We start from the raw sequence: 25154 nt of genomic DNA on the forward strand, positions 1-25154 counted from the left end.
TTGTTTCATGTTGCAAGCCCAGGCTTTCCAACATGAACTTCACGCGCTGTGCAGCGCAAAAACAAAAAAAACATACATAAATAAAAAAAAACTTAAGACAATATGCAAGTTGCAACAACAACAACAACAGTTGCAATTAACTAGGGTGTTGTTGCACGTAAACAACAGCAAGAATATCGATTTGCCGCTACGCATTCAGCTGTTGATTTAATAAACCTAATTTTGTAGCTTTTTGCAATTGTTGTTGCGAATATGTTGCTGCTTATAATGCTGTTATTGTGATTGTTGCTGTTACTGTTGCTGTCACATTGGCACATTGAACTCGAGCCTGAACTAATTGCTGTTTCAATTGCTTGTTGACGCCTGTCAAGGTGACTGACACCAACAGCAAGCAACCAGCAACCTACAACCTACAACCTACAGCCGTTTTCATCATTATGATGTTCACCATGATGATGATGAGCTTGTTTTGTTGGCCATTGACTTTGGCCTTATGACCAAAACAGAGAGTTCAGTTTAGTTTACACCAAATTAACGCAGAAAATCACTTTAATTGTGCACAACATTAGACTTTTTTTCTAGACCCTGTACTTCAAAAAGTTCAATGGGTCTAATAAGTCTGTCTACAAAAAAAAAAACTTTTTATGTAAATAGTTGTACATATGTATATAGTTTATCAGCATCAACAACCGACCGTCCATTTGTCTTAATGAACACATAAAATTCAAAAACTTTAAGTGCTAGATATATATATATATATTCTAAACAAATATCCCAACAGAAAAGAAGAATTATGAGAGCAATCAGAGTTAGAAACTTGAATTTTGGCTCATACAATGGGTATTATGGTTTCGATGGGTTCTAAAAATTTCTTCACTGTCGGATAGTAAGCTCGCAAGTTTTTCAATCATTATACTAAGACAGCACAGTCACAGAAAAAAGAAGAAAACGACCTTTTTGTTCATATGTTTAAGTAACTTTACGTACATAATATTTAGGCATCATGGATTGCTTCACTGACATTTTATGATTTTTGACACCATAAGTACAGGGTCTTCTAGAGTCGATTCTCTCGACTAGTTGTTGTTTGCTATTGTCAAATAAGTGTCGATTTTGATGTGCGCATGTGTAAGTGTGTGCGAGTGTGTGTGCGAGTGTGTGTGCGAGTGTGTGTGCGAGTGTGTGTGCGAGTGTGTGTGCGAGTGTGTGTGCGAGTGTGTGTGCGAGTGTGTGTACGAGTGTGTGTGCGAGTGTGCGTGCATTATGTTCGACATTCAAACTTGACATTTTGGCCGCTTAGCCTTCAATAGCCGGGAAGCCCAGGAAGACAATTGCTAATTGGCTTAAAGACACACACTCTCACACGCACAGACACACACTTCAGTTTGGAAAGCTACTACAATAGCCAGAGTTGCAGCTATTGGCCAGAGGTGCCCAACTGGTTTACCTGCCACAGTGCCATGCCCCAATATCCACAATATCCACAACATCCATTCGTCGTCTTTAGCCGCCTCAAAAAACTTGTTTTAGCCGTTGACCCAATTTCTTGCCACTTTTTTTGAAATCATTTTATTTGTTTTTCTTTTTTGGACATTTTTACAAATATATATTTTTGTTTTGGTTTTTTCCTTTATTTTTTTGGCTCAACAACAACTGGAGTCATATCAGAAATGCGTGCGCTTTTGCTTCCAGTTTCAGTTTCAGCAGCGTGTGGCATGCCACAATGTGTGGCAATATTGCCAGAGCCGTGTCTAACTGTAATACTAAATGAGGCAAGCGGCAAAGCTGAAAATTTAGCAAAATTTATAACAAGCCTTCTCAGCCTTTGGCCTTTCACTTGAGCTCAGTCGAGCGGCAAAAAAAAAGCCACTACCATATTATGATAGTGACTTTGAAATACCCTGCAAATTACCCGCTTACATTACGTGTAAAAACAGAAGGATTCTGGCTTGTTAGGAGGAAAATAATTAAACAATTTTTGCATATATCAAACGGTTTCTTTTTTTTTCTTCATCTAATAACTTTTAATCAATTTCATTTACAAATATCTATTTTTTGCCAATTATAACTATTTACTAAGTATGTTCCCTTTGGTGGAAAATCGACCTAATACTTAGATTTTCAGCTCTTGTGTGTAATATCGGATGCCAAAGCAAATTCCATGTAAATGATTTTATATTTATTTTAATATCTATAAGCACTTATATTTATGTTAATGTTTAGAAAAACATAAAAATTGTCAGATTATCGATATTATCTAAATTGAACTTGAAAAGATTTAATATTTCCTTTCATAGTTTTTTTCCTACACCCTATCTTTCAATATGAGTTCAATCAAACTTAGTTCATCTATTTCATTTGTTTTCTTTGTCTTGCCTTTTCATTGTCCCATTGATACTCTTAGGCTTTTAGACTTTGTCCAAAAAAAATTCAAACTGTTAAATCATTTTTGTCATTTCACGAGGTTGCCTAATTATATTTGATACAAAATGCTTCGATTAATTTACCAAATTGATAAAGTAATAAGTGATAATAATAAAGATTTACATAAAAGCAAAAGCTATCTCAAACCTGGGCAATAAGAACTAAGAAAATCGATATGTTAATTTTATTTCCGATCTACACTAACATTTAGCAATGATAAATTTTGATGATTTGATAAAATTTTCTTGAAAGTGATAAATTTTAAATAACTCGATAACATTTCCTGCTGTCAGCTTAAAATTTTTCTGCCTGTTTGAGCAATTCAACAATTTATGTATACAAAAGGACAGAGTTACAGGTAGTTTCTCAGGTGTGCGTGTGTTTTTGCCATGATATATACACGTGTCGCATTATGTTGTGCGGAGCATTTTCTCACCCACTGTGCGGTAATAGTGTACACCGAAAAAAAAAAAATAAAAAAATCAAGCAAAACAGAGCTGTAAACTAGACAGGCAAGCGGTATGTTTCAACACCCGCACGATAACAACCAACAACCAAATACCGGTAACAACAACACCGACAGTATCGACAACAACAACAACATAGTGACAACAGCTGCTTTTGGTCCGGGAGTTTAACGGCTGATCGAGTGACAAGACAAATGAATTATGTTCGCTTGATAAATAAATAGACAAAACATTTCGTATGTAGATTTGTAGATTTACCAATCGAGCGCGCCAATTATATATCAGAAAAACAGCAACAACAGCAACGACCACAACAATAACAAACAATTTGGTTGCTCTTACATCAGAGCTTGTAGATATTGTAATAAAAACGAATGGGCCGACGACGATTTGAAAGACAAACAACAACAACAACAACAACAAAGAGACTCTCTGCTGTTGTTGTTGGCTATTACCATTGTTGTTGCTATTATTGTTGTAATGCAGTTGAACGGCATTTTGCGTGTATTACATTCATTATAAGTCGCAGTTGCCATCGCGTCATCGGTAGCTTTTCAACACTTAACTATATTGGCCGCAATACCGTCAAGGTCGCAGCCAAAGCGCCAATGGCCCTTAAGCCACACAATTTAGACAGCAGCCGGCACAAAGAGGGGGTGACTGAATTGGAAATGAGTAGGGGGGAGGGGGGCGAGGTGGGGGCTTCACTCTGATGCAACATTTGTTTTGGAAATGCAATCGTATAATGGAATTGAACTCAATATCACAACATCGCTTGCCTTATCGAGGTCGGTAGTGCAACGGTTAACGATCAACGGTACCACAGACGGTATAAGAGATGGTAAAGATTTTAAGTGTTGCACACAGACAGTGTCACAGACAGTATCATAGAAAATACCATCATAACAGTTATTTGTATTTTAAAAATTCAATGCACTCAACAAAACAATAAAAAGCAAGTCGGAAAGGCTATGGTAGAGGACCCGACTATAGAATACCCGTTACTTATTTCAATATATATAAAAAGTACTTGAAAGGTGTTTTTTTTTCTTATACATTTACTATAATTATGAGCACGCTAGATGCTACTTTAAAGCAGTGTAATTTCAAAGATTAAACAGAACAAATAAGTTACAGATTTTTAACATGGCAGGATTCGAACCCAGTAATTTTTTAAACTGTAGTTCTAGTTACTGACGATCGGCGACTCTAACAACTCACTATGGTCCGGATGACAATTTCTTAGGAACAAATTAATAACTCGAGAACGTATAAAGTTTCTTTGGTCTACTTTTTTGCATTGGTATTATAATATCAATACGCAAATGGCCTACAAAAGTGGGCGTGATGCCGCCTTTATTTTGGATTCTGTGATATGCAAATTTTTTGTTTTCCAAGCTAATAGCCCTAAATTTGCAGGATAGGCGTGTTTCAATGCCCTTAACGTGTTGGTAAAAATCCAAATCGAAAAACTATATCATTATGAAATAATAGGAATAATAGGTTGAAAGTCACTTTTTGTACAAAAACCATGCTTTTGCCGAAATATCTGACCAAAGTGTAAGTATATATGTGATTTCATGCTACTCACATTCTGGCTATCAGATATCAAGATCAGAATACTGTACTTTTTAATATCATAATGTTCAAGTTATAAGAATCGGTCATTAACTGACTTTTAGGAGGCGTGACTTAATTTTGAAACAAACTTGATCTGCGTTTGTTTATCGAAATCTATGTGCCAAATTTGGTTGCTCAATCTCGTATAGTCTCTGATATCCTCTTGTTCATACAGAGGGACAGACGGACAGACAGACATGGCTATATCGACTCGGCTGTTGTTACTTATCAAGAGTATGTATATTTTACAGGGTCGGAGATGTCTCCTTCTTTCTTTTACAACGAACACAATATACCCTTTTACTTATTTTTTAATTAACGGGTATAAAAACACAAAACTTGGTATTGTCTGGTATTTTTGGTATGTGTTTAGGTCTATTTATTTAAATCGTCCTCATATTTAACTCAATTTGCTTGCAAAACTGAAACTGGTATGTTTTGGCGTCACAATGTCGCCTGGTTTTATGACTAATTTTTATCAATGAATGTATAATGAATAAAAGTGCTTGAATTTATAATAGATCCCTGTAAACTTTTGAATAATAAACTGATCTCTTTGCAGCTTGCAGGAGGACAATAGCCAAGCGAGTGTTAAAAAGGAGCACACCCTATAAACGGGTCGGATGGTTGGAGAGCTACGCCATGCACAAGAGAAAGAAACGCTAGACAGAGAGCTAGCGAGCGAGAGAGAGAGAGAGAGAGAGGGAGATAACTGAAGGAATGATCAAAACAAATAACAAGAGAAGCAAGAAATACACATAATACAACATTTTACTGTGCGTAACCTTTGTCAACCTGATAGATCGCAAAGTCCACTTGACATCCATCGAATATGGTGCTCAATTTGCTCTTCATAACGACGGTGATCAAGTCCACGTTTGGCGTGGTTACAACCGGATTGTGGCTTATACCGCTACTTCTGGCAGCGATAACATATTATCGATATGATGCCGTTGATCCAGAATCTCGACCGTTGGATCAATTGAATCTATGGCCCGAATATGACTTTATCGTCGTCGGCAGCGGTTCTGCGGGTGCTGTGGTGGCAAATCGATTGAGCGAAATACGAAAATGGAAGGTACTGCTCATCGAGGCGGGTCCGGATGAGAATGAGATATCGGATGTGCCATCGCTGGCGGCGTATTTGCAGCTAAGCAAACTGGATTGGGCCTACAAGACGGAGCCGTCGAATAAGGCCTGTCTAGGTATGCAGAATAATCGCTGCAATTGGCCGCGTGGTCGAGTACTGGGCGGGTCGTCGACCCTTAATTATATGCTTTATGTGCGCGGGAATCGAAATGACTACGACCACTGGGCATCTTTGGGTAATCCTGGCTGGGATTACCATCAGGTCTTGCGCTACTTTAAGAAATCCGAGGACAATCGGAATCCCTATCTAGCGAAAAGTGCTTATCATGGTCGTGGAGGTCTTTTAACCGTACAGGAATCACCCTGGCATACCCCATTGGTGGCTGCCTTTGTGGAGGCGGGCACTCAACTGGGCTACGACAATCGGGACATCAATGGAGCCCAACAGGCGGGATTTATGATAGCCCAGGGCACCATAAGACGCGGTTCGCGTTGCTCCACAGCCAAGGCTTTCCTGCGACCCATTCGACAACGTCCCAACTTTCATCTATCTATGAATTCCCATGTTACCCGCATCATCCTTGAGCCGGGCACAATGCGAGCCCAGGCCGTCGAGTTTGTCAAAAACGGCAAAGTCTATCGCATATCGGCACGGCGTGAGATCATACTATCGGCGGGTGCGATCAATACGCCGCAATTGATGATGCTATCGGGTCTGGGGCCACGCAAACATCTCGAGAAGCATGGCATTAAAGTTCTACAGGATCTGCCCGTCGGTGAGAATATGCAGGATCATGTGGGCATGGGAGGATTAACATTTCTGGTGGATAAGCCCGTTGCCATTGTGCAAGATCGTTTCAATCCGACGGCAGTCACCTTTCAGTATGTACTGAGGGAACGGGGACCGATGACAACCTTAGGTGGTGTCGAGGGATTGGCATTTGTGCATACTCCCTATTCAAATCGCAGCATCGACTGGCCGGATATACAGTTTCATATGGCGCCCGCATCAATCAATTCGGATAACGGAGCACGCGTTAAGAAGGTGATGGGTCTTAAGGAGTCCGTCTATCAGGAGGTCTTCCATCCCATTGCCAACAAGGATAGTTGGACCATAATGCCGCTATTGTTGCGACCACGTTCACGGGGCAGTGTACGTCTTCGTTCCGCCAATCCCTTTCACTATCCCCTCATCAATGCCAATTACTTTGATGATCCGCTGGATGCAAAGACCTTGGTGGAGGGTGCCAAGATAGCGTTACGTGTTGCCGAGGCGGAAGTCTTTAAGCAATTCGGTTCTCGATTGTGGCGCAAGCCCTTGCCCAATTGCAAACATCATAAATTTCTTTCGGATGCATATCTAGAGTGTCAGGTGCGCACAATATCGATGACTATATATCATCCCTGTGGTACGGCCAAAATGGGACCTTCCTGGGATCCCGAAGCGGTCGTCGATCCACGTTTACGTGTCTACGGAGTCCGCGGCCTGAGGGTAATTGATGCCAGCATTATGCCAACAATAAGTAGCGGCAACACAAATGCTCCAGTCATAATGATTGCCGAAAAGGGTGCCGATCTCATTAAGGAGGATTGGCTTAAAAATCCCGAGTATAAGGTCAAGCGTCGTGATATCTATAGTGATAGTGAAGCGTCTGCAAGTAGCATAAATAGCAACAGCATTAGCATAAGCAACAACAGCAGCAATATCGATAGCGACAGCGACATCAGCAACATTACGTTGACAGCAACAGTCACAAATAGTTAGCAAAAGTCCGATGACAACGACATTGGCCAGGGTTGCTCAGGGGTCAACTAGCTTTACCACAAATTCCAAAACGGACAGACCTACAGACAGACAGACCTATAGACAGTGTTTGCCATTGTTTAATCTTTAAAAACATACAACAACAACAAAAAAAACAAAGTTTTGCACTGTTTGCTTCGTTACACACAACACAAAAACCAACAATACAACAATCACTTTCCCAGACTTACAACAAATCTTAAGTTATGTAAAAGCAAAGGCATGAAATCGAGTCATAGTTATGTATATCTTCTATACTCTAGTTAACTAAACATAATAATAATTATTTTTGCTTTTTTTCCCCACTATTATTTTAAATAATATTTTATGTTATTTTATTTTATTGTATTGTATTTTTTTTTTAGTATATTTAATGTATAACTTAGTTGCAATTTGTATAAATATTTTTTGACTATTTGTAAGCAGCATACGCCCATATTATTTATACAATGCATAATCACAAAATTCTATTTAATAAATTTAAAAAACTCGCATACAACAACAACCAACTGAAGCGACAATTAATGTCAACTGCCTAAAAGCATGCTACAAAAAATGTTTACAGTCATCAACAGGGCGTTGTCTTAGCGATGACATCAACTGAACAAACGATAAATAAACTCAACATAGACAAGCAGAAAAGGTAAGTTAAGTTGAGCTGACGTGTGGTAAAATCAGCTGAGGTGAGTTGAGTAATTTACGGCGTAGCTTCTGAGTGGAAAATATACAAACGCAACTAATTCACGTGGATTACGAATAGACTGTGTTTCCTTATCTTATATAAAGTGAGCTTAAGAAAAATTGAATATGCCAAAAATTATCTGGTTGACTGCAAAATTTTCCGATACACTATTTTTGGATAAGGTGCAGAATATATCTTGGGACAGGATATACTTTTTCCCTTTTTTACTTTAAATATAAAAAAAATTTTAATTTTCTTTTGATCTAAATAAATAAAAAAAAAAACAATCGTATAATTGTTAATATAATATAATAATAAAAAAACACAATAAAAAAAATAATCAGGTGTGTTCTACAAATCTCTAACAGCGCTAAAGCAACACACAAAGCAATTGTTGATGTTCTTGAATACAAGAAACCATTGATATTTTATTTCATTTGAATGAATATTGAATTTTGTGAAATCTCTCGAGAATTTTTTGCTTTTGAGTTGCTTCAGCGCTGTTAGAGATTTGTAAAACACACCTGATTATTTATTGAATTGATATGCAGGTGTGTTCTACAAATTTATAACAGCGCTAAAGAAACCCAAAAGCAATTGTTGGTGTTCCTGAAAACAAAAAAAAATGGCTTTCAAATGTCCAAAAGAATTTTAAGAGATTTGACAAAATGTAATATTTATTTAATTGAATTAAAATATCTTTGAAATTGATTTAAGATAAAAAAAAAATGTTCGAAAATATCAAATCTCTTACATTTAATAAAACATTTATCTTCAAAATCTCTAGAGATTTTTGGAGCACATCTGATAAGTCTAGTTTGTCGATAAATTAAATGCACATATCTAGCGGGTTGAGGGAAAAATACCATTGCCTAATAGATAGGCGCAGTCATTAACTGCTAGCTACAAACGAGACACGCAAATGCAAACTTGATTAAATATCAATTTATGATGATTGACTTTAACCTCCGACCCAAAAGACAGACATTCCGACAAGCTGGTATCGATTCAATAGACAGTTTAAAATATAGACGAAGGGCGCATAAGCGATAAATTCAACTTTGAACTTGACTAGAAAACGCGTCAAGACGTGAACAACGCCCAGCGATGTGGCCATAAATCATCTCAAGAGCTCGATAATGACCTTCTTCAACAATTTTCACGTCCAATACGATTGGAAGCCGGAACTTTATTAAGCTCTCTGATTGACTCATTGACTGACTGACTAATCAATGCAAATTATATTAAGTACTTTTCCGGGCAAAGAACGGAAACGTTTGATAACATGTTAAATGATAAGACCCTGCCATACATGCCCAATGGAAAGAGAAAAAAAACAATACAATAAAAACCCCACTTTAATTATGATTCAAAAAGTAATAATCAAAACTGGCTCAATCTCGGAAAGAAAATATGTTAATATGTTAATTGCCGAGATATCTAACTTAAAAGTTAACAAATTTTAATAGTTTTACAGCTACATTTTTTTACAGACGCTTAACGGATCGTTGGCCATTCAACCAGCCAGTTGAAGGTTGTATCGGTTGCTGAACAGATTTACCTGTTTTCATGTGTATACCCTGTATTAATAAGCTAATCGACAAAGAGTCTGTTCAACCACATTAAGGTTGGGTCAAACATACTGTGGATTTATTGATCAACTAAAAGATATAAATATATAAAATATAAATTGTCTGGGACTGTCAGAGGTGTAATAGCCCCTTACCATTAAGCAAACAAGTTTCTACATTTTCTACCGTATACATTTTTCTGTTTCTTGTCTTTGCACTATGAAATGTGAAACTGGGAATTTACATTTGTCATACCAGTTACTTGATTTGTAAACAAACTTTGTTTTGATAAACAGATTTTAGTCTTTACTCGTGCTGTAATTATTCAAAGTCCAAGAAGAATAATATTATATCTTGTAGCAATGATATGGGTGTTTTTATTTGATACACAAATGTTTTATTTTAATAATTAACTAATTAATGCATATAGTATATAGTATAGTGGAAAGACAGGGTATTGCCTAGCTACGCTTAGTTAGTTTTAAAATGATTTCCATATTACGTATGCGCATAGTTACGAGCATTATGTATACGCCCCCATTGACAAGTGTTTCACAAGTGATGCTCTTGTTGCTACTGCAGCTTCTTCTTCAGATGCTGTTTCTACATGTCACCAAAAGTTGCCCTTCGTTGCTCAAAACAAAAGCCATCAAATTTGGCAATGCAAAATCGAACCAATAACCAATATCAACTGGGTCAATGGCTGGCGGAAGTGATGATCGTCTTCTTCAGTCTTTTTTTTCAACTTGTTATTATTTTTATTACTATATGGCTTGTTATTCTTTGTTATTGTTGCATAGATTTCCTTTGCATTTTTAGCATACATCGTTGTCGCTATGTTCCACTTAGAGGTTAATAAACTTGTTATAGTCTGTTATATAATAGATTTCAATTATCATTTGCATGCGAATCCGTTAGAGATTCACGCAGTCACGCAGTCAGTTTACCCAGTTGACCCAGACCTAGTGAACTTGATCTTTGGCTTACCCAACAATAACGAGCTTCAAATACTATCAAGAATTTCATGGATAAGAAGTTTGAACCAATCACGTTTCGAGTGCTCACCTGTAAGAAGAGAGAAAGAGAATAAAAAAAATAGGAGATTATTAATAATTAAGTTAAGCTTTTGAAAAATTACAACATCATGTTCAAATTAATGATATTCCGTCTGTTTGTTTTGTCTAATCGTTATGGCCGGAAATGTTTTTTGTAGCTCTTACAGAACTTTGACTGACCAGAATCTCCAGCCCCCGATCGCCTGCACCCAAAAGCGTTATGACCCTGCATACAATTTCAAAATTGAGTCCATTAACCGGTTTCATAGAATTTTTAGTGTATCTTTGGACCTTGACTTAATTTTATACTTCACGTTATGTAATTAACATATTTCTTAGTTGTTGTTCTACAAACGATATTCGACGAATCCATAGGCGTTATTAACTTAACATTCTTAAATCAATAAACAAACGTTTAAATCGATCGAAAGTTCAATCGTTTTATCGACGACTCATCGGTAGTTCAAAATTGAAAAATGCGTTTTCGGTTCATCGAATAGGTTGAATAACATTTAAAAACTCAATTTCGATACGCCAATAAAACGCGTAATTACTATTTGAACAATCAATCAACAACAAGATCATGATCTCTTCGATTGAAACACCTTAAAATCATTAATTGTCAGTCAATTGTCATTCAATTGACTTCGAATCGCAATTATATTTGCTCAGCTCTAAAGCACATTAAAGTGTGCAATTATTTAATATTTGTTAGTGTCTTTGATCTAAAACTGAACCGAACCAAAGTGGAAGTAACGTCAACTTAACAATAATAATAACAAATAATGATCACAAATATTTATTTATTTATCTACTTATATTTATTTTTATCTCAATGTATTCACAGAGTTCAAGTAGTTGAACAATGACAGAATTGGGGAAGTAAGTTTTTTCAGTGATTAGACAAGTGTCAATTAACATAAAAGAAATCATGAAATTATATTTATAATAGAATTACAAGTACATTAACATTCAGTCAAAGATGTATAAAATTATAGATAATTTTAATTACAAGCTTGATAATAATAAAGATCTCATCAAGATGCATTGAAAAAGAAGTTTATTTCTCTTCCGAGTAAAGCATTTTCTGTTGATTAATTACCACTTAAGTACAGACACAAACATGAATAGAAAAATATTTATAAATATAATTGAAAAAGATGAAACATGCAAAAGATTTCATAGTATCTATAAATATAATTTAAAGAGATGAAACATACAAAAGATCCCATAGAGATGTATTTGGAAGGCAGTTTATTTTCTACCAAAGGGGTTAATTTATTACTATTTCGGTATACAAATTTTTAATATAGCGTCAATCAAGCGGACTTAAACCGCCTAAAGGTGATTTTTTTGAAATTACTGGTACATGTTTCAGTTTGTTTTCTCTCAACGGAATTTTAACAAAATAATGACTACTGCTCACCAAGGAAAATTATTCAATTTAATTCCCCTTGAGGGGATTCATATTCGATATGAATTCGTGGCAACATTGAAGCGAAGCAAAAGAATTTTGAATAAAAACAGAAATAAAAATAGAGTAGGAATAGGAAATAAAATCAAATCGAAAAAATGTTTGGGGATGTAATGAAATCTTATTATTGCTTAACGGGTTTGATTTACAGTTTCAATAATATTTATGTATGCCAACAAAAAACGCAAAGCAATCAAATGGAGGGATCTTCGTTATTTGTGCCACTTGGCGGCAGATAATCCTCATGTGCACCCAAAAAACTGATGCCACGTGGTCGCTGGCCAGGATTGTCCCAGCAATGCTTATACCAAGCAGTCTGTTGACGGCTCAAACCAAAGCCAGTGGCAATACGAGCGCTGCAATACATCAGGCAGCGGGTCAGGACGCGCAGAAAGTGACCCCATTGGTTATCTAAGTCCTCTGGCAACTCCTCAGCATTCTGACCAGCTGCCGTAAGATTTGCCTGCTGTCGAGACTGACTGTCAACTGTTAACCCATTATGATTGGTTAGTTCTTCAGATGGTGTCTTGGTATGCATTGCCAATTCCACTTGCTTTGTGGTGGTATTCGTGCCCTTTGTGCTTATCTCTAGTTGCTCCGGATTCTCTTGCAACTTGGATTGCCTCTGCCTCTGCCCATTTCCCTGCTCTTGCCCCTGTCCGTGTCGTCGTCCCTTCTTGCTGGTGCTGGACATACTGCTGTAATGTGGTGTGAACTTAAATTGATTGCCTTTGGGATTTTGAATGTGAGAAACTTAGACAACTGAATCAAACCACTTTAGATAAGAGTGAAAAGTGAATGCTCATAAAAAGCCTGCTGCCATTCACAATTATTTTCCAAAACAAAAAATCTGGAGAAAAGTTTTTGCAGCAGATTATACAGGAGGCCTCAAGAAGGCTTGTCAAAACCCCATACAGTATATACACAGAATCTATTGAAATAGAAATAATTTGCACATTAAAATTATTAAATTAAAGAAACTTAAAAAATGTCCAAATCACTGCGGAAGGCAGTTCGCGCTAGTGACGAAAGCAGCACGAAGGGTGCGAAAGGCGACTAGCAATATTTACAGCTAATTTGGAAAATTTGCTATGACTGTCCGATCAGATCGAGTTATATACCAATCAAAAAGTTTAGTCCTAACTTAAAAAATGGCATACTAAAACTTCTTCTGGTTCATGAGATACGGGGGTGTAAGTGGAAGGGGTCAAAATTTAAACGATTTAAAAATTCTTATCAAAAATACGCGTCGATTGATAACTCGATTACCCAACTCTGACAACTGGTTCAAAAGATAAATGTATTTGAAATTTTTAGTGGCCTTCTTAAATTGAGATGAAAAGTCAGTTTGTCTGCTTGTTTGTTTGTTTGTCCGTATCAAAGCGCAAAAAAAAACTTAGATTTTATGTTGGGGATTTATTTCACTTCAAAATCTAGAAATGTTTGTTCTACAACTATTTGAAAAACCCGATAGTTTAGCGGAAAAACGCTGTTTCCCTTGTAGTTTTCAAACCATAGAAGCTACCGATATGTCATATATATCATTGAAAGGTCACAAAATTGGCTATCAGAAATTTTGGGGCTGGAATATGCTTTCGTCACTAGACTTTTACCTCGTGTAGAGGTTTTTATTTTGTGGTAAAGTAAGTTCCAATAAAAGTCGAATGAATAAATGTTCATTCTTAATTTTAAAGTGCTTGAATTTCAAATAAAATACATTGGGAAATCGGAAACAAGCAGAGACCTTGATATGCTGTTACACAAATATTTATGCATATATTTGGTATAATATTATCAAACCAAGCATTCATTAAGGTACCCTCTAACTAGTCTGTTATTTCTACTTCTTTACCAAGAACTTCTTACATTCTCACTTTAAGTTTAAGCTACATTTGGTTTTCTGTTTCTTTTTGTTTTATATATTTCGTGGTATTTCACTTGTGTGCTGTGTCTGACGACCTTGTGAGTTTTTTTTATAGATTTGCTTTTGCTCATTACTGCCTCTAAAAAAGCAATGTTTGGATGTTGGTTTTTTTGTTTTTTATTATTTTATGGATTTGTTGTTTAGTCATTCTCATAAGTCAACGGATTCTGCTTATTCTTCTTGGCGACAAAATAATCGTATTTACAAAATGAATATGAATATTTACGACCATTAACAATATCGATGTGATGCGATGCCTAAAATGTAGTTCGAATTCCAAATACACTCATTGCTTTCTAATTAATTAAGATAAATAAAGTCTGTTAGATTGCAATTTTGTTTTTGTATTAATAAAAGAGTTGAAAGTCTTTAATAATTGCTGAAAGTTAAGAAAGAATTCAAGAAGGAACCAAATTTCTCAGATTATCGAAGTTTAGATAATCTTACTGTAATTACTATTTATAAAGTGATCGACTTAACCCAACAAAAAAGGGACCATTCAAGATTTAGAGTACTTTGCATAGCAACAGATAGACAGAGCGACGACGCTGCTCAAAAACCTGATCAGCAATGTGTATATAAACACTCTTTGAGCTCTGCCACGCCCCTTTTATGCATTGCAGACTTCATGACATACATATTGAAAATAACCTCCACAGGGGCGAGTCATTTTAAAAGCAACAAATTGTCTATATAAGTACATTCGGCGATGTCAGCTTAGGATGGATGCCATTAAAATGGTTGAAAACAATACCATACATTCTAGACTGTGATGAACTTGGAGATACCCAGTGATAAAATCCAATAACAACTGGCTTTTGTTCTCCCAAAATAAAATAAAATATTTTATTATTTTAAGATTTTGAAAAATTCTACGATTGGTAAATTATCTACCCACCTTTCAAGTGGCTACAGGGTATTAAAACAAAATACCAATTGACTTTGCATGTTAATTTGAGTTCATAAAAACGCCTTAGTCGGCAAACCAGTAAAGCCCAAAAGTGACCAATCAAGAATTCCGTTGTCTGTCGTCAAAAGAACAATTTAGGATGACAACTTGAAGAAGGGAAGAGAGGGTGTTGTGGCGTCAAAACCGACCAGTCATCATTATCGAGCTGTAGCGCAACGGAATCAGTCGTCAGTTGTAAAAAAAATTGGGCTCATTTGTTAAATAAACCGATAGAGGTTGGTTAGTTAGAGGTTCCAATTTTCGGATCGAAAACCATACGTAAATACCACCAAAAAGGCCCGAAAACTTGGAGTCAAGTGCGACTTGGCAGTTTCGTGTTACGAAAAAGTCGGTCAAAGACAACAGCTTGCTAAATTCTTGGCAAAGAACAACAACAACCACAACCATACGTCTATCGATTGTACCCACAAAACAAGTCCCAAAAAATACTTTAATTGCCGTTAGACGACGAAGCGAATCTTGACGCTTGTGGCGCGCAACACGTTGCAAGTTATTGCGAAATTGCGCACCAATTGGCGTTTCTGCCTTGACTCGAATGCATCCGCTTGAATGTCATCGGTTCTGGCCAAGACTTGGTCACCTACCCAGTGGCTCTGTCAAGAACTTGACAAGGTTCTCCCAAAACAATACAACAACCACAAAAAGTCACAAATCAAGAATGGCTTCCATAGAACTATGACAATGGATCTCGATAAATATCTAGCTGGTTTATCCGCCAATATTCATGTCTAAAAAGTACAAGCAAAATTAATTATGGGAGTGGATCTACCATGCGTAGAGCCCATAATTCGATGGACTATTCCGGTTTTTTTTTGCGTGTAAAAAAAATAATTCCAAAACAATATTTAAATCTAAAACAAATAACAGAAACACTTCCCTTCTTTTAGGTACTTTTATTCAAAATGATTATATTTGTAGAAATTTAAAAATATTTTTTAGTGTGTTCATTGAAAAATTTGCCAGCCAAGGGTGAGCATTTTGAGAAAATCAATAGAAACATACATCAAAACAAATCAAATTTAACAATTTTTAAAACTTCTTTCTGTGGTATTTAAAAAAAAAAATTTTTTGATTCTTGAGTAACTGATCAAATAAAGCCCATTAAAAATTATCCTCTCTTAAAGGTGTAATTTTAAAAATTTCCGCTTGGGATAAAGAATTATAAATTAATCACATAGTCTGTAAGTTAGTAAGTACTAATAAGCACTGCTTAGGCTTTAATAATTTAGACCCTGCACTTAAAAAGTACAGATAGTCCATTAAGTTTATCAGATCCCATATATATATTTTTTTGATTATCATCAAAAGCATCTTAGAGACTATATGAGCTAGAGCCACCAAATTTGGGGACATTATTCTGAATTCGAATCGTGCTACATAAGTTTTGGTATTTGTAATATTTTATTTTTTTAATATTGTAATTTTTGTAAGTATTTTTATTTTTTCTTTATTTACTTTTTAACAGAATGAGTACAGAGTCTCTAAACATCAATCTCATAAATATTTGTTTTGATATTCGTAATTATGAACTTGTGTTTATTTTAAGTGTCAATTAAAATATACTTGTAATAATAGGTTTGAAGAAAGTTAATTAACGCGAAAAATAGATGCGCTGTTGGCATAAGAATGTATATTATGTAATAATATTTATATTCTTGATGAAATTTCGACCCCAGCAGACAGACAGTTGAGATTACTTCAAAGAATATAAATGATTTATTTAAAGCATAACAATAAAAAAATTATTTATTTATTTACTGTCAGGCTATAAGCAGCCGACACTAACCCATACATTTAAATAAAAAATATTAAATAAATTCAATTATTACTGTGTTATGTAAATGTAATTATAAATATTTTGGGGGTATCTCAAAAGATAAAGAAAGTTATTGGTCCAACATTTGTTGCATGGATTGGGGAAAACGCAGAAAAACCCAATCAGACTAAGATAAAATTAGAGATTAGTTAGTTAGTTAAATTAGTTAGACATAATAATCTAGAGGCTAAGCTGCTAATAGCTTAAGTTGATTCTTCTGCATACAAATTAAATTCTAATAGCTAAAAAAAAGTGATTTGCAGTCTCAAATCTAGAGCTGAAGTTTTAATTTCGGGTATAATATGTTAAGAATTAGCAAGTCATGCTTATATTCTGATTATTTCAAAGCAATCTATAATTAAATGCATAATTTATGGACTAAGATTGTATGGTTTATTATTCAACCCAAGGACAGTAAATAGTTATTATTTTGGTTTTTTTTGAAATGAAAATATCATTCTCTTCTAAAAACTGTAAATAAACGTGAAATAGAAACTCATTGAATAATGATTATTTCTTGTAATGATTACAGTCCCTGACTTAACCAAAGTTTAATTAAAGTGGTATTGCAGATTTTTCCAAATTTTCAAACGACACAAAGCTAAATGAACTTAAAATTGTACAAATAAATCCCCTCTACGCGATATTTATCATATAGTTTCCATAGGAACGATTCGTCGAAAGTTTGATAAACCGCATTTCAAGCGATTGCTAACATTCTTGCATTTTGATTTTTTTTTAGATCTTAGCTGCCTAAAGTTGTCTTTTAATTTAGCAACCTTCTTCATAGGCTGAGCACTTTCAGTCTGTCATGTAAGAAGACAACAACCCACAGAGACTTTAACTAACTCAGAGTAACTAACAAGATCTTAAACCAACTTTAAAATAATATATTTTAGTATGTCATGTGTATTCAGTCGAGTGGATCAAGTTGAATTGCCGCCCAAAATTCTGTGGTTTCTCTATGTCTGCCTCAAACAGAGGCCATTCTGTTTTAATGTTATTCCCATGCAAACGGAAATAATTAGACAATGTAACGAGAATGTGCATGCATATACAGGCGGGAGTTGATGCATTAAATTGCAGATTCATTAAATAACAAAGTTACTTCAAACAACACAGTCAGCTAGCAAGTGTCTCTGTATATTAAACAAAAAACCGAGAGCAATTCAGAATACATTTAGGGTGTTCACTTCACAGTGGCAGCATGGCAGCGGGCACATGTGCATTGCTGAAATCGTGAACGTCCCTTTACATTTCAGCCCTGCCCAGGAATTTGTATTTCAGTTTTATAATTTGGTTTTAACATGTTTGAGCTACCTGGTAGTCTAGATGCTAGAGTTGATGATCTACGTGCAAAAGTTGCCGGTTCAAATCTTTCAATGTTTTTAAATTATTTTTATTCGATGCGCCCATTATAAACAATTTATATATTTATAAAATATGAAAATACCGTTAATTTTGTATTGTTTCGACTTGCAAACAATGTTTAAAAATTTTCCTACAATCAAACAAATGCTTTTGTGTCGTGACGTCGCTAAATAAGTGTTGTCAAAACTTTTACACTAAAATATGCCAAAAATACTAACTTTCGATTGAAATTATCGACTTTTAATCGTGTTTTTTATCATCTTTACATGGGCATATGTGCCTGACTTTTCGAAGTCAAGGGTCTCACCCTGCCAGGAAATTTCTCAGTACAAGTTGTTGTTGTCAAGTGAAAACCCTAATTCACTTTTATAGTTCACATTATGCTCTCCACATTTTCATATTATTATAAAACTGGTATAGAATATTAACAATTCTCTGCTATTAATTTAAAGATATTATTATTTTCAATACAGCTATTTCATATATTCTTTAAGCTATTCAAAATTTAAATATTTAATTAATATTTAAATATAGTTTAAAATTATTAAAAATTGCAAATAATAAATTATTCTCGCATTTAACTTTAATATAATTTATTATTTTTAATTTTAATATAACTAATTATAAAAGAGAAAACTTTAATTAAGTAAAGCAGAGCTTATTATCTATATTAGCAATTTATTGGTTAAAATTTTAGATATAAAGAAATAATTTCAAGCTGAAAAATAAAAATATAAGATTATACAATATTATTTTTTTCATTAGATTTCGACATTCCGATTAAACATAAGATTTAAATGAAAATATATTTTAATATATTCCAGTCAAATATAAATAGTCAACGTTTTTATCAGCATTGACTCTTGAGTTATTGTCTCTCAATCTGTAAGAAAATCTTTTTCTTATCGACAGTGCATTATTTTCAGATCTAAAGAGTTGAAAATACAAGCAATTGAGAATTAATCTTATTGTTTTTTATTATTTAATTTGTATATTATTCCTAAATTTCTTGAGCTTTCATTACTTTAAGATCTAAGGATTAGAAACTGTAAGAAATGAGGTATTCAGTTCACGTTAGAGTTCTTAGACACACCTGTTTTCTAATAGATACGCTAACCCCCACCCTACACCGTAAATAGAACATTGGAATATTGTCTTAGGTTATGGTCTCGCTATCTCTTTATTTGTCTCTCTGTCTGTAACAAAATCTCTCTCTAAGCTGTATCTAGCACGATCTATATACTATATCGATGAATAAGAATACTTTAAAACCTTTAGATATAATTTGTTACAGGCGCGAGCAATTAAGAAATGAGTTATTCAATTACTACGTTACTTGAAAGAATCCATACACACAGCTGTCTTCTAATAGATACCCTGCCCCTACCTTCCCCCGTAGGTTCATTACAGCAAAAATGTATTGAATACTATTAAAAAAATTTAATAAAGATCTAAGGCCGGATTAATGATTGTTTTAGTCGATTGCTGTAAGCGTTGCTGTCTGGATCTTGACGGAGATGCGAATAGAATTAGCCGTGCGATTAGCATTGCTGTCGGGATTGAGCCTGTGGTGCTTCAGTGGTGCAGCTGTGGCTCAGAGTCTACACGGCAATGCGCTCTTCGATGCGGTCGAGTTACTGCAACGTGGCGCAGCTCAAATGTCTCTCGAGGCGTTAGATGATCGTGACAAGCTTCTTGGTGAATATGATTTCATTGTTGTCGGCGCTGGAACTGCCGGATGTGCTCTGGCCGCACGTCTCTCCGAGAATCCCATGTGGAAGGTGCTACTTCTCGAGGCAGGCGGTCCCGAGAGTTATATTATGGATATGCCAGTTTTGGCGCATTATTTGCAGCTTGGTGAAATGAACTGGAAATATCGAACTGAGCGATCCTCCAGCTATTGCCTGGCCATGAGAGACAATCGCTGCAACTGGCCACGTGGCAAGGTGATGGGAGGCAGTTCCGTGCTCAACTATATGATGTATACACGAGCGAATAAAATGGACTATGATCGCTGGTCTAGCTTGGGAAATCCCGGCTGGAGCTATGAGGAGCTCTTGCCATATTTTCGAAAGTACGAAGGATCACGCATACCCGATGCGGACACGGGGCATGCCAAGCCCGGCCTACGTGGACCTGTGAAGATCAGCTACGCAATGGACCGCACACCGATCGCCGATGCGTTTATTACCGCCTCAGAGCAGGCGGGTCAACAACGCGGCGACTACAACGGCGAGCATCAACTGAGAGTCTCCTATCTACAGGCGAACATATACAATGAGACACGCTGGAGCTCCAATCGTGCCTATCTCTATCCCCTGAAGGGAAAACGTCGCAATCTTCATGTGAAGAAGAATGCTCTGGTGACCCGTGTGCTCATCGATCCGCAGACAAAGACCGCCTATGGCATCATGGTGCAAACCGATGGACGCATGCAGAAGGTGCTCGCCAGGAAGGAAGTGATTGTCTCAGCGGGAGCCATTAATACCCCTCAGCTGCTCATGTTGTCTGGAGTTGGTCCAGCTAAGCATCTTCGAGAGGTGGGCATTAAGCCCATTGTGAATCTGGCTGTGGGCTACAATCTGCAGGATCATACGGCACCCGGTGTAACCTTTGTGAGTAATGCTTCATCGCTAAAACTTAGTCAAATACTGACCACCGAATCTGTCGGCAATTATTTGCGTGGTCGTGGTCCAATGAGGATTCCTGGTGGCGTCGAGGCCATTTCATTCTATGCCTTGGACGATGAATCACGTGCTAAGGGTTGGGCCGATATGGAACTCTTTTTCTCGGCAAGCAGTTTAAGTTTTAATCCCGCATTGAGATTGACTTTCGGTCTAAGGCCGGAAATTTATGAGGCAATCTACGGAGATTTGGAGCGCAAGGGTACTAACACTTTCATGATCTTTCCCATGATATTGCGAGCCAAGAGTCGAGGTCGTATTAAGTTGCGCAGTCGTAACCCCCTTGTACATCCCCTGATCTATGCCAATTACTTTTCCCATCCCTATGATATGAATATTACAGTACGTGGCATCCAAAAGGCGGTGAGTCTAATCGATATGCCCGCTTTTCGGGCGATCAATGCAAAAGTGTTGGATAAACAAATACCGGGTTGTAGTCAACATGAATGGATGAGTGCCAAATATTGGGAATGTCATGCTCGACACTTAACATTTACGATCTATCATTATTCGGGCACTGCCAAAATGGGACCACGCTGTGATCCCAGTGCCGTTGTCGATGCCCGTCTACGTGTCCATGGCATTGGACAACTACGTGTCGTGGATGCCAGCATAATGCCCTATCTGGTGTCCGGCCATCCTAATGGGCCAGTCTATTTAATAGCCGAGAAGGCCGCCGATATGATTAAACAAGATCACAACTACCGCAACTAGAACAATAAATATAAATTCTTGCCACTTTCAAGATTGATTTCACTGTGATCTTGTCGATCGTTTTCATCAATTTTCCCATTTTTTGCTTTTATACTCTTGCAGATGGTATTATAAATTTTTCGTATACTATGTAAGACACTAAAAAAGGTATAACAGAAACCATAGAATATATATATTTATATATGTACTCAATTGGCTAAGTTTCGCCCAATTCTAGTCAATTAGTATTAAAGCTATTTTGTTTAAATTTGCTGCAGAAAATTGTATTTTTTTTTTAAGAAAATCATTATTTTTTTAAATCTACAGTGCATCAAAGCTTCGAAGTGTGGAAGATAACTTCTCTTTTCTTTTGTTATTTTGATCTTGTTGTGGGTTGACATATTGTTGCTAATAAAAATGAGTTGCACGCGTGTTCCGCATCGAAGAAGAAGATTCGATGGATGGATCGTTCGATTCGATCGATCGATGATCGTAAAGCGTTGGCCCTAAATATGCCCTTTAACTGTGTTTGGCAAGTTGGCCCGTAAACTGCATAGCTTTACTCTGCGTAGCTTCCGCAATTTGGTCAATGCTCGAGTTGCGATCGTGTGAACGATCAGTGAGCTCAAGTCAATGTCAGGCTTTCAATTTTAATGTGAACGTGTCCACAGTCATGCCAAGCTCAAGCTGAAGCTGAAGATTCTTGGCAACTAAATCGTTAACAACAACATCAACAACAACAACATTATAAACGATCGTCGATCGAGCCCAGAGCCGAAAAGATTCGCAAAAGCGATTCGGCAACAACGACTTAGGTACGGCGGATCGACGCTTATATTTAATATTAAATTGAACTTGACTAGAGCGATTGTCAGCATTACTAGTTACGAGTCCGATTGGGCAAGATCACAACGACAACGGCACGGGCCACGCATGCGCGATCAGTCCAAAAGGCAGCGTGATTTTTTTTTTTTTTTGTATCGAAAACATATTTTTTTACGATAAATTTAATTATATTTCGGTTTCGTTTTGACTTGTCTTTTTTTTTTGGTTGTTGTTGTTGTTGCAAAGAAGTGTTAAGAAGTGTCTAGCATGACTAGCAAATGGAATTTATGTGTGCTGTTAGCCGGTTGTTTGTCTTTGGTTGCCGGCCAAGAAGGCAACGTTCTCTTGGAGACAATCAATTTTCTGCGACGCGGTCAATCGGATGTCGAGCTGGAGAACTATGATAACACCAATCAACTGGAAAGTGAATATGATTTCATTGTCGTTGGGGCAGGCACCGCTGGCTGTGCTCTGGCCGCACGTCTCTCTGAGAATCCCAAGTGGAAGGTGCTACTCCTGGAGGCAGGCGGACCCGAACGTCTAGTTATGGATGTACCGATTGTTGCACATTTCCTACAACTCGGCGAAATGAATTGGAAATATCGTACTCAACCCTCGGATCATGCATGTCTTGCGATGAACAATAATCGCTGCAATTGGCCGCGTGGTAAAGTGATGGGCGGATCTAGCGTCCTTAATTACATGATGTATACTCGTGGGAATAGACGGGATTACGATCGGTGGGCTGAACTGGGAAATACCGGGTGGAGCTGGAAGGATGTCTTGCCTTATTTCAAGAAGTACGAGGGCAGCAGCGTGCCAGATGCTGAGGAGGACTATGTTGGACGAAATGGTCCTGTAAAAATTAGTTATGTCAATTGGCGTTCCAAGATTGCAGACGCTTTTGTCGATGCGGCACAACAGGATGGTCTCAAGTATCGTGACTACAATGGACGCATTCAAAATGGCGTCGCCTATCTGCACACAACCACCCGCAATTCGACCCGTTGGAGCTCCAATCGCGCCTATCTCTATCCCCTGAAGGGAAAACGTCACAATCTCCATGTGAAGAAGAATGCTCTGGTGACCCGTGTGCTCATCGATCCGCAGACAAAGACCGCCTATGGCATTATGGTGCAAACCGATGGACGCATGCAGAAGGTGCTCGCCAGGAAGGAGGTGATTGTCTCAGCGGGCGCCATTAATACCCCTCAGCTGCTCATGTTGTCTGGAGTTGGTCCAGCTAAGCATCTTCGAGAGGTGGGCATTAAGCCCATTGTGGATCTGGCTGTGGGCTATAATCTGCAGGATCATACGGCGCCAGCTGTGACATTCACAACGAATGCCACATCGCTGAAGTTTGAAGATTTTGCTAATCCATCGTGGCTGACGAGATACAATCGAATGGAGGGACCTTATGGATCACCTGGTGGCTGTGAGGCGATCGCTTTCTGGGATCTGGATCATGAGCGTGACGCAGATGGTTGGCCTGATATTGAGCTATTTCTGGTGGGCGGATCGATGTCCTCCAATCCGGCAATATCCCGTGCCTTTGGCCTTAAGAAGTCTATATACGATTCAATATTCGCTGAGATCGAGGACAAGTCTCTTAATGCCTTCATGATCTTTCCAATGATATTGCGACCCAAGAGCCGGGGACGCATCATGCTGAAGAGCACAGATCCCTTCAAATATCCCCTGATACATGCCAATTATTTCTCGCATCCCTATGATGTGGATATATCTGTGCGTGGTCTTCTCAAAGCTATCAGCCTAATGGATCAAAATGCCATGAAGAACATCAATGCCAAGCTCTGGGAGAGAAAGATTCCCACCTGCAAGCAGCATCCCTACAAGAGTTGGGCCTATTGGGCCTGCTATGTCCGTCACTTCACATTCACCATCTATCACTATTCGGGCACCGCCAAAATGGGACCCAAATCCGATCGTGCTGCTGTCGTCGATGCTCGACTTCGAGTTCATGGCATAAAGAATCTGCGTGTTGCGGATGCCAGCATTATGCCCGAGATTATAGCCGGACATCCGAATGGACCCGTCTTCATGATTGCCGAAAAAGCCGCCGATATAATCAAACAAGATCATGGCTTTATCAATTAAGCAACATATGACTACATTATTTTAGGTATCACATCAGGTTTAAGCTCCGTTCTAAGCAAAGCCAAGTGCCTGTTAAGATTCTGTTCTTTTAAACCTTCAATCTCAATGAACGGGGCTTCAGTTAGTTTTCTATCCACTTCTTCGCATAATAATAATAATGAACTGATTCTAATCTAAGCTAGTTTCTAAGTAATAAATAAAACATTAAATACATGTATTTAGTTATGAAATTATACTCAACTGACATTTGCCATTTGGAAAAACAGGTTATCCTTACAAAAAGATTTCGAATATTATTTCAGATAACGTTTCAGGTACATCGACTGATCAGCACATTAATATCAAATGTTGAGGTCAATGTTATGTTCCACCTATATTACAACTGAAATGCGTTGAGATTATGAGTACAACACACTGGAATCGAAATAACAAATTTATCTATTTTTTTAGCTATTGAGTGCAACAAATTAACGTGAATCTTCTGAACTCATTTGGAAAAAAACTCTTACAAATCTCATAAAAGTTCAAATATATTAAATGACGCGGTTAAACAAAAGAAAATTGTTT

The 25154-nt window shown here is 37.1% G+C and overlaps 5 protein-coding genes across 6 annotated transcripts in view; 3 read left to right on the forward strand and 2 right to left on the reverse strand.

Moving 5' to 3' along the window:
* LOC117793916 (flotillin-2) overlaps positions 1-25154 on the reverse strand; it is a 124947-nt gene that overhangs the window by 84446 nt on the left and 15347 nt on the right. The window lies entirely within an intron of this gene.
* LOC117793910 (glucose dehydrogenase [FAD, quinone]) lies at positions 5078-7671 on the forward strand. The gene has a single exon (XM_034634354.1). It carries the CDS (start codon positions 5344-5346, stop codon positions 7363-7365), a length of 2022 nt encoding a protein of 673 aa, XP_034490245.1. The 5' UTR covers positions 5078-5343; the 3' UTR covers positions 7366-7671.
* Positions 12286-12967, reverse strand: LOC117793919. The gene has a single exon (XM_034634368.1). It carries the CDS (start codon positions 12878-12880, stop codon positions 12380-12382), a length of 501 nt encoding a protein of 166 aa, XP_034490259.1. The 5' UTR covers positions 12881-12967; the 3' UTR covers positions 12286-12379.
* Positions 19785-21707, forward strand: LOC117784247 (glucose dehydrogenase [FAD, quinone]). The gene has a single exon (XM_034621939.1). The coding sequence runs from the start codon at positions 19785-19787 to the stop codon at positions 21663-21665; it is 1881 nt and encodes a 626-aa protein (XP_034477830.1). The 3' UTR covers positions 21666-21707.
* On the forward strand, positions 22556-24822 carry LOC117793915 (glucose dehydrogenase [FAD, quinone]). The gene has a single exon (XM_034634360.1). It carries the CDS (start codon positions 22737-22739, stop codon positions 24585-24587), a length of 1851 nt encoding a protein of 616 aa, XP_034490251.1. The 5' UTR covers positions 22556-22736; the 3' UTR covers positions 24588-24822.

This window comes from Drosophila innubila, chromosome X (assembly GCF_004354385.1).
Source record: "Drosophila innubila isolate TH190305 chromosome X, UK_Dinn_1.0, whole genome shotgun sequence".
Lineage (NCBI taxonomy): Eukaryota > Metazoa > Arthropoda > Insecta > Diptera > Drosophilidae > Drosophila > Drosophila innubila.

Coding starts and splice junctions, on each gene's coding strand:
- LOC117784247 (XM_034621939.1), top strand. CDS start 19,785: ATGCGAATAGAATTAGCCGTGCGATTAGCATTGCTGTCGGGATTGAGC.
- LOC117793910 (XM_034634354.1), top strand. CDS start 5,344: ATGGTGCTCAATTTGCTCTTCATAACGACGGTGATCAAGTCCACGTTT.
- LOC117793919 (XM_034634368.1), bottom strand. CDS start 12,880: ATGTCCAGCACCAGCAAGAAGGGACGACGACACGGACAGGGGCAAGAG.
- LOC117793915 (XM_034634360.1), top strand. CDS start 22,737: ATGACTAGCAAATGGAATTTATGTGTGCTGTTAGCCGGTTGTTTGTCT.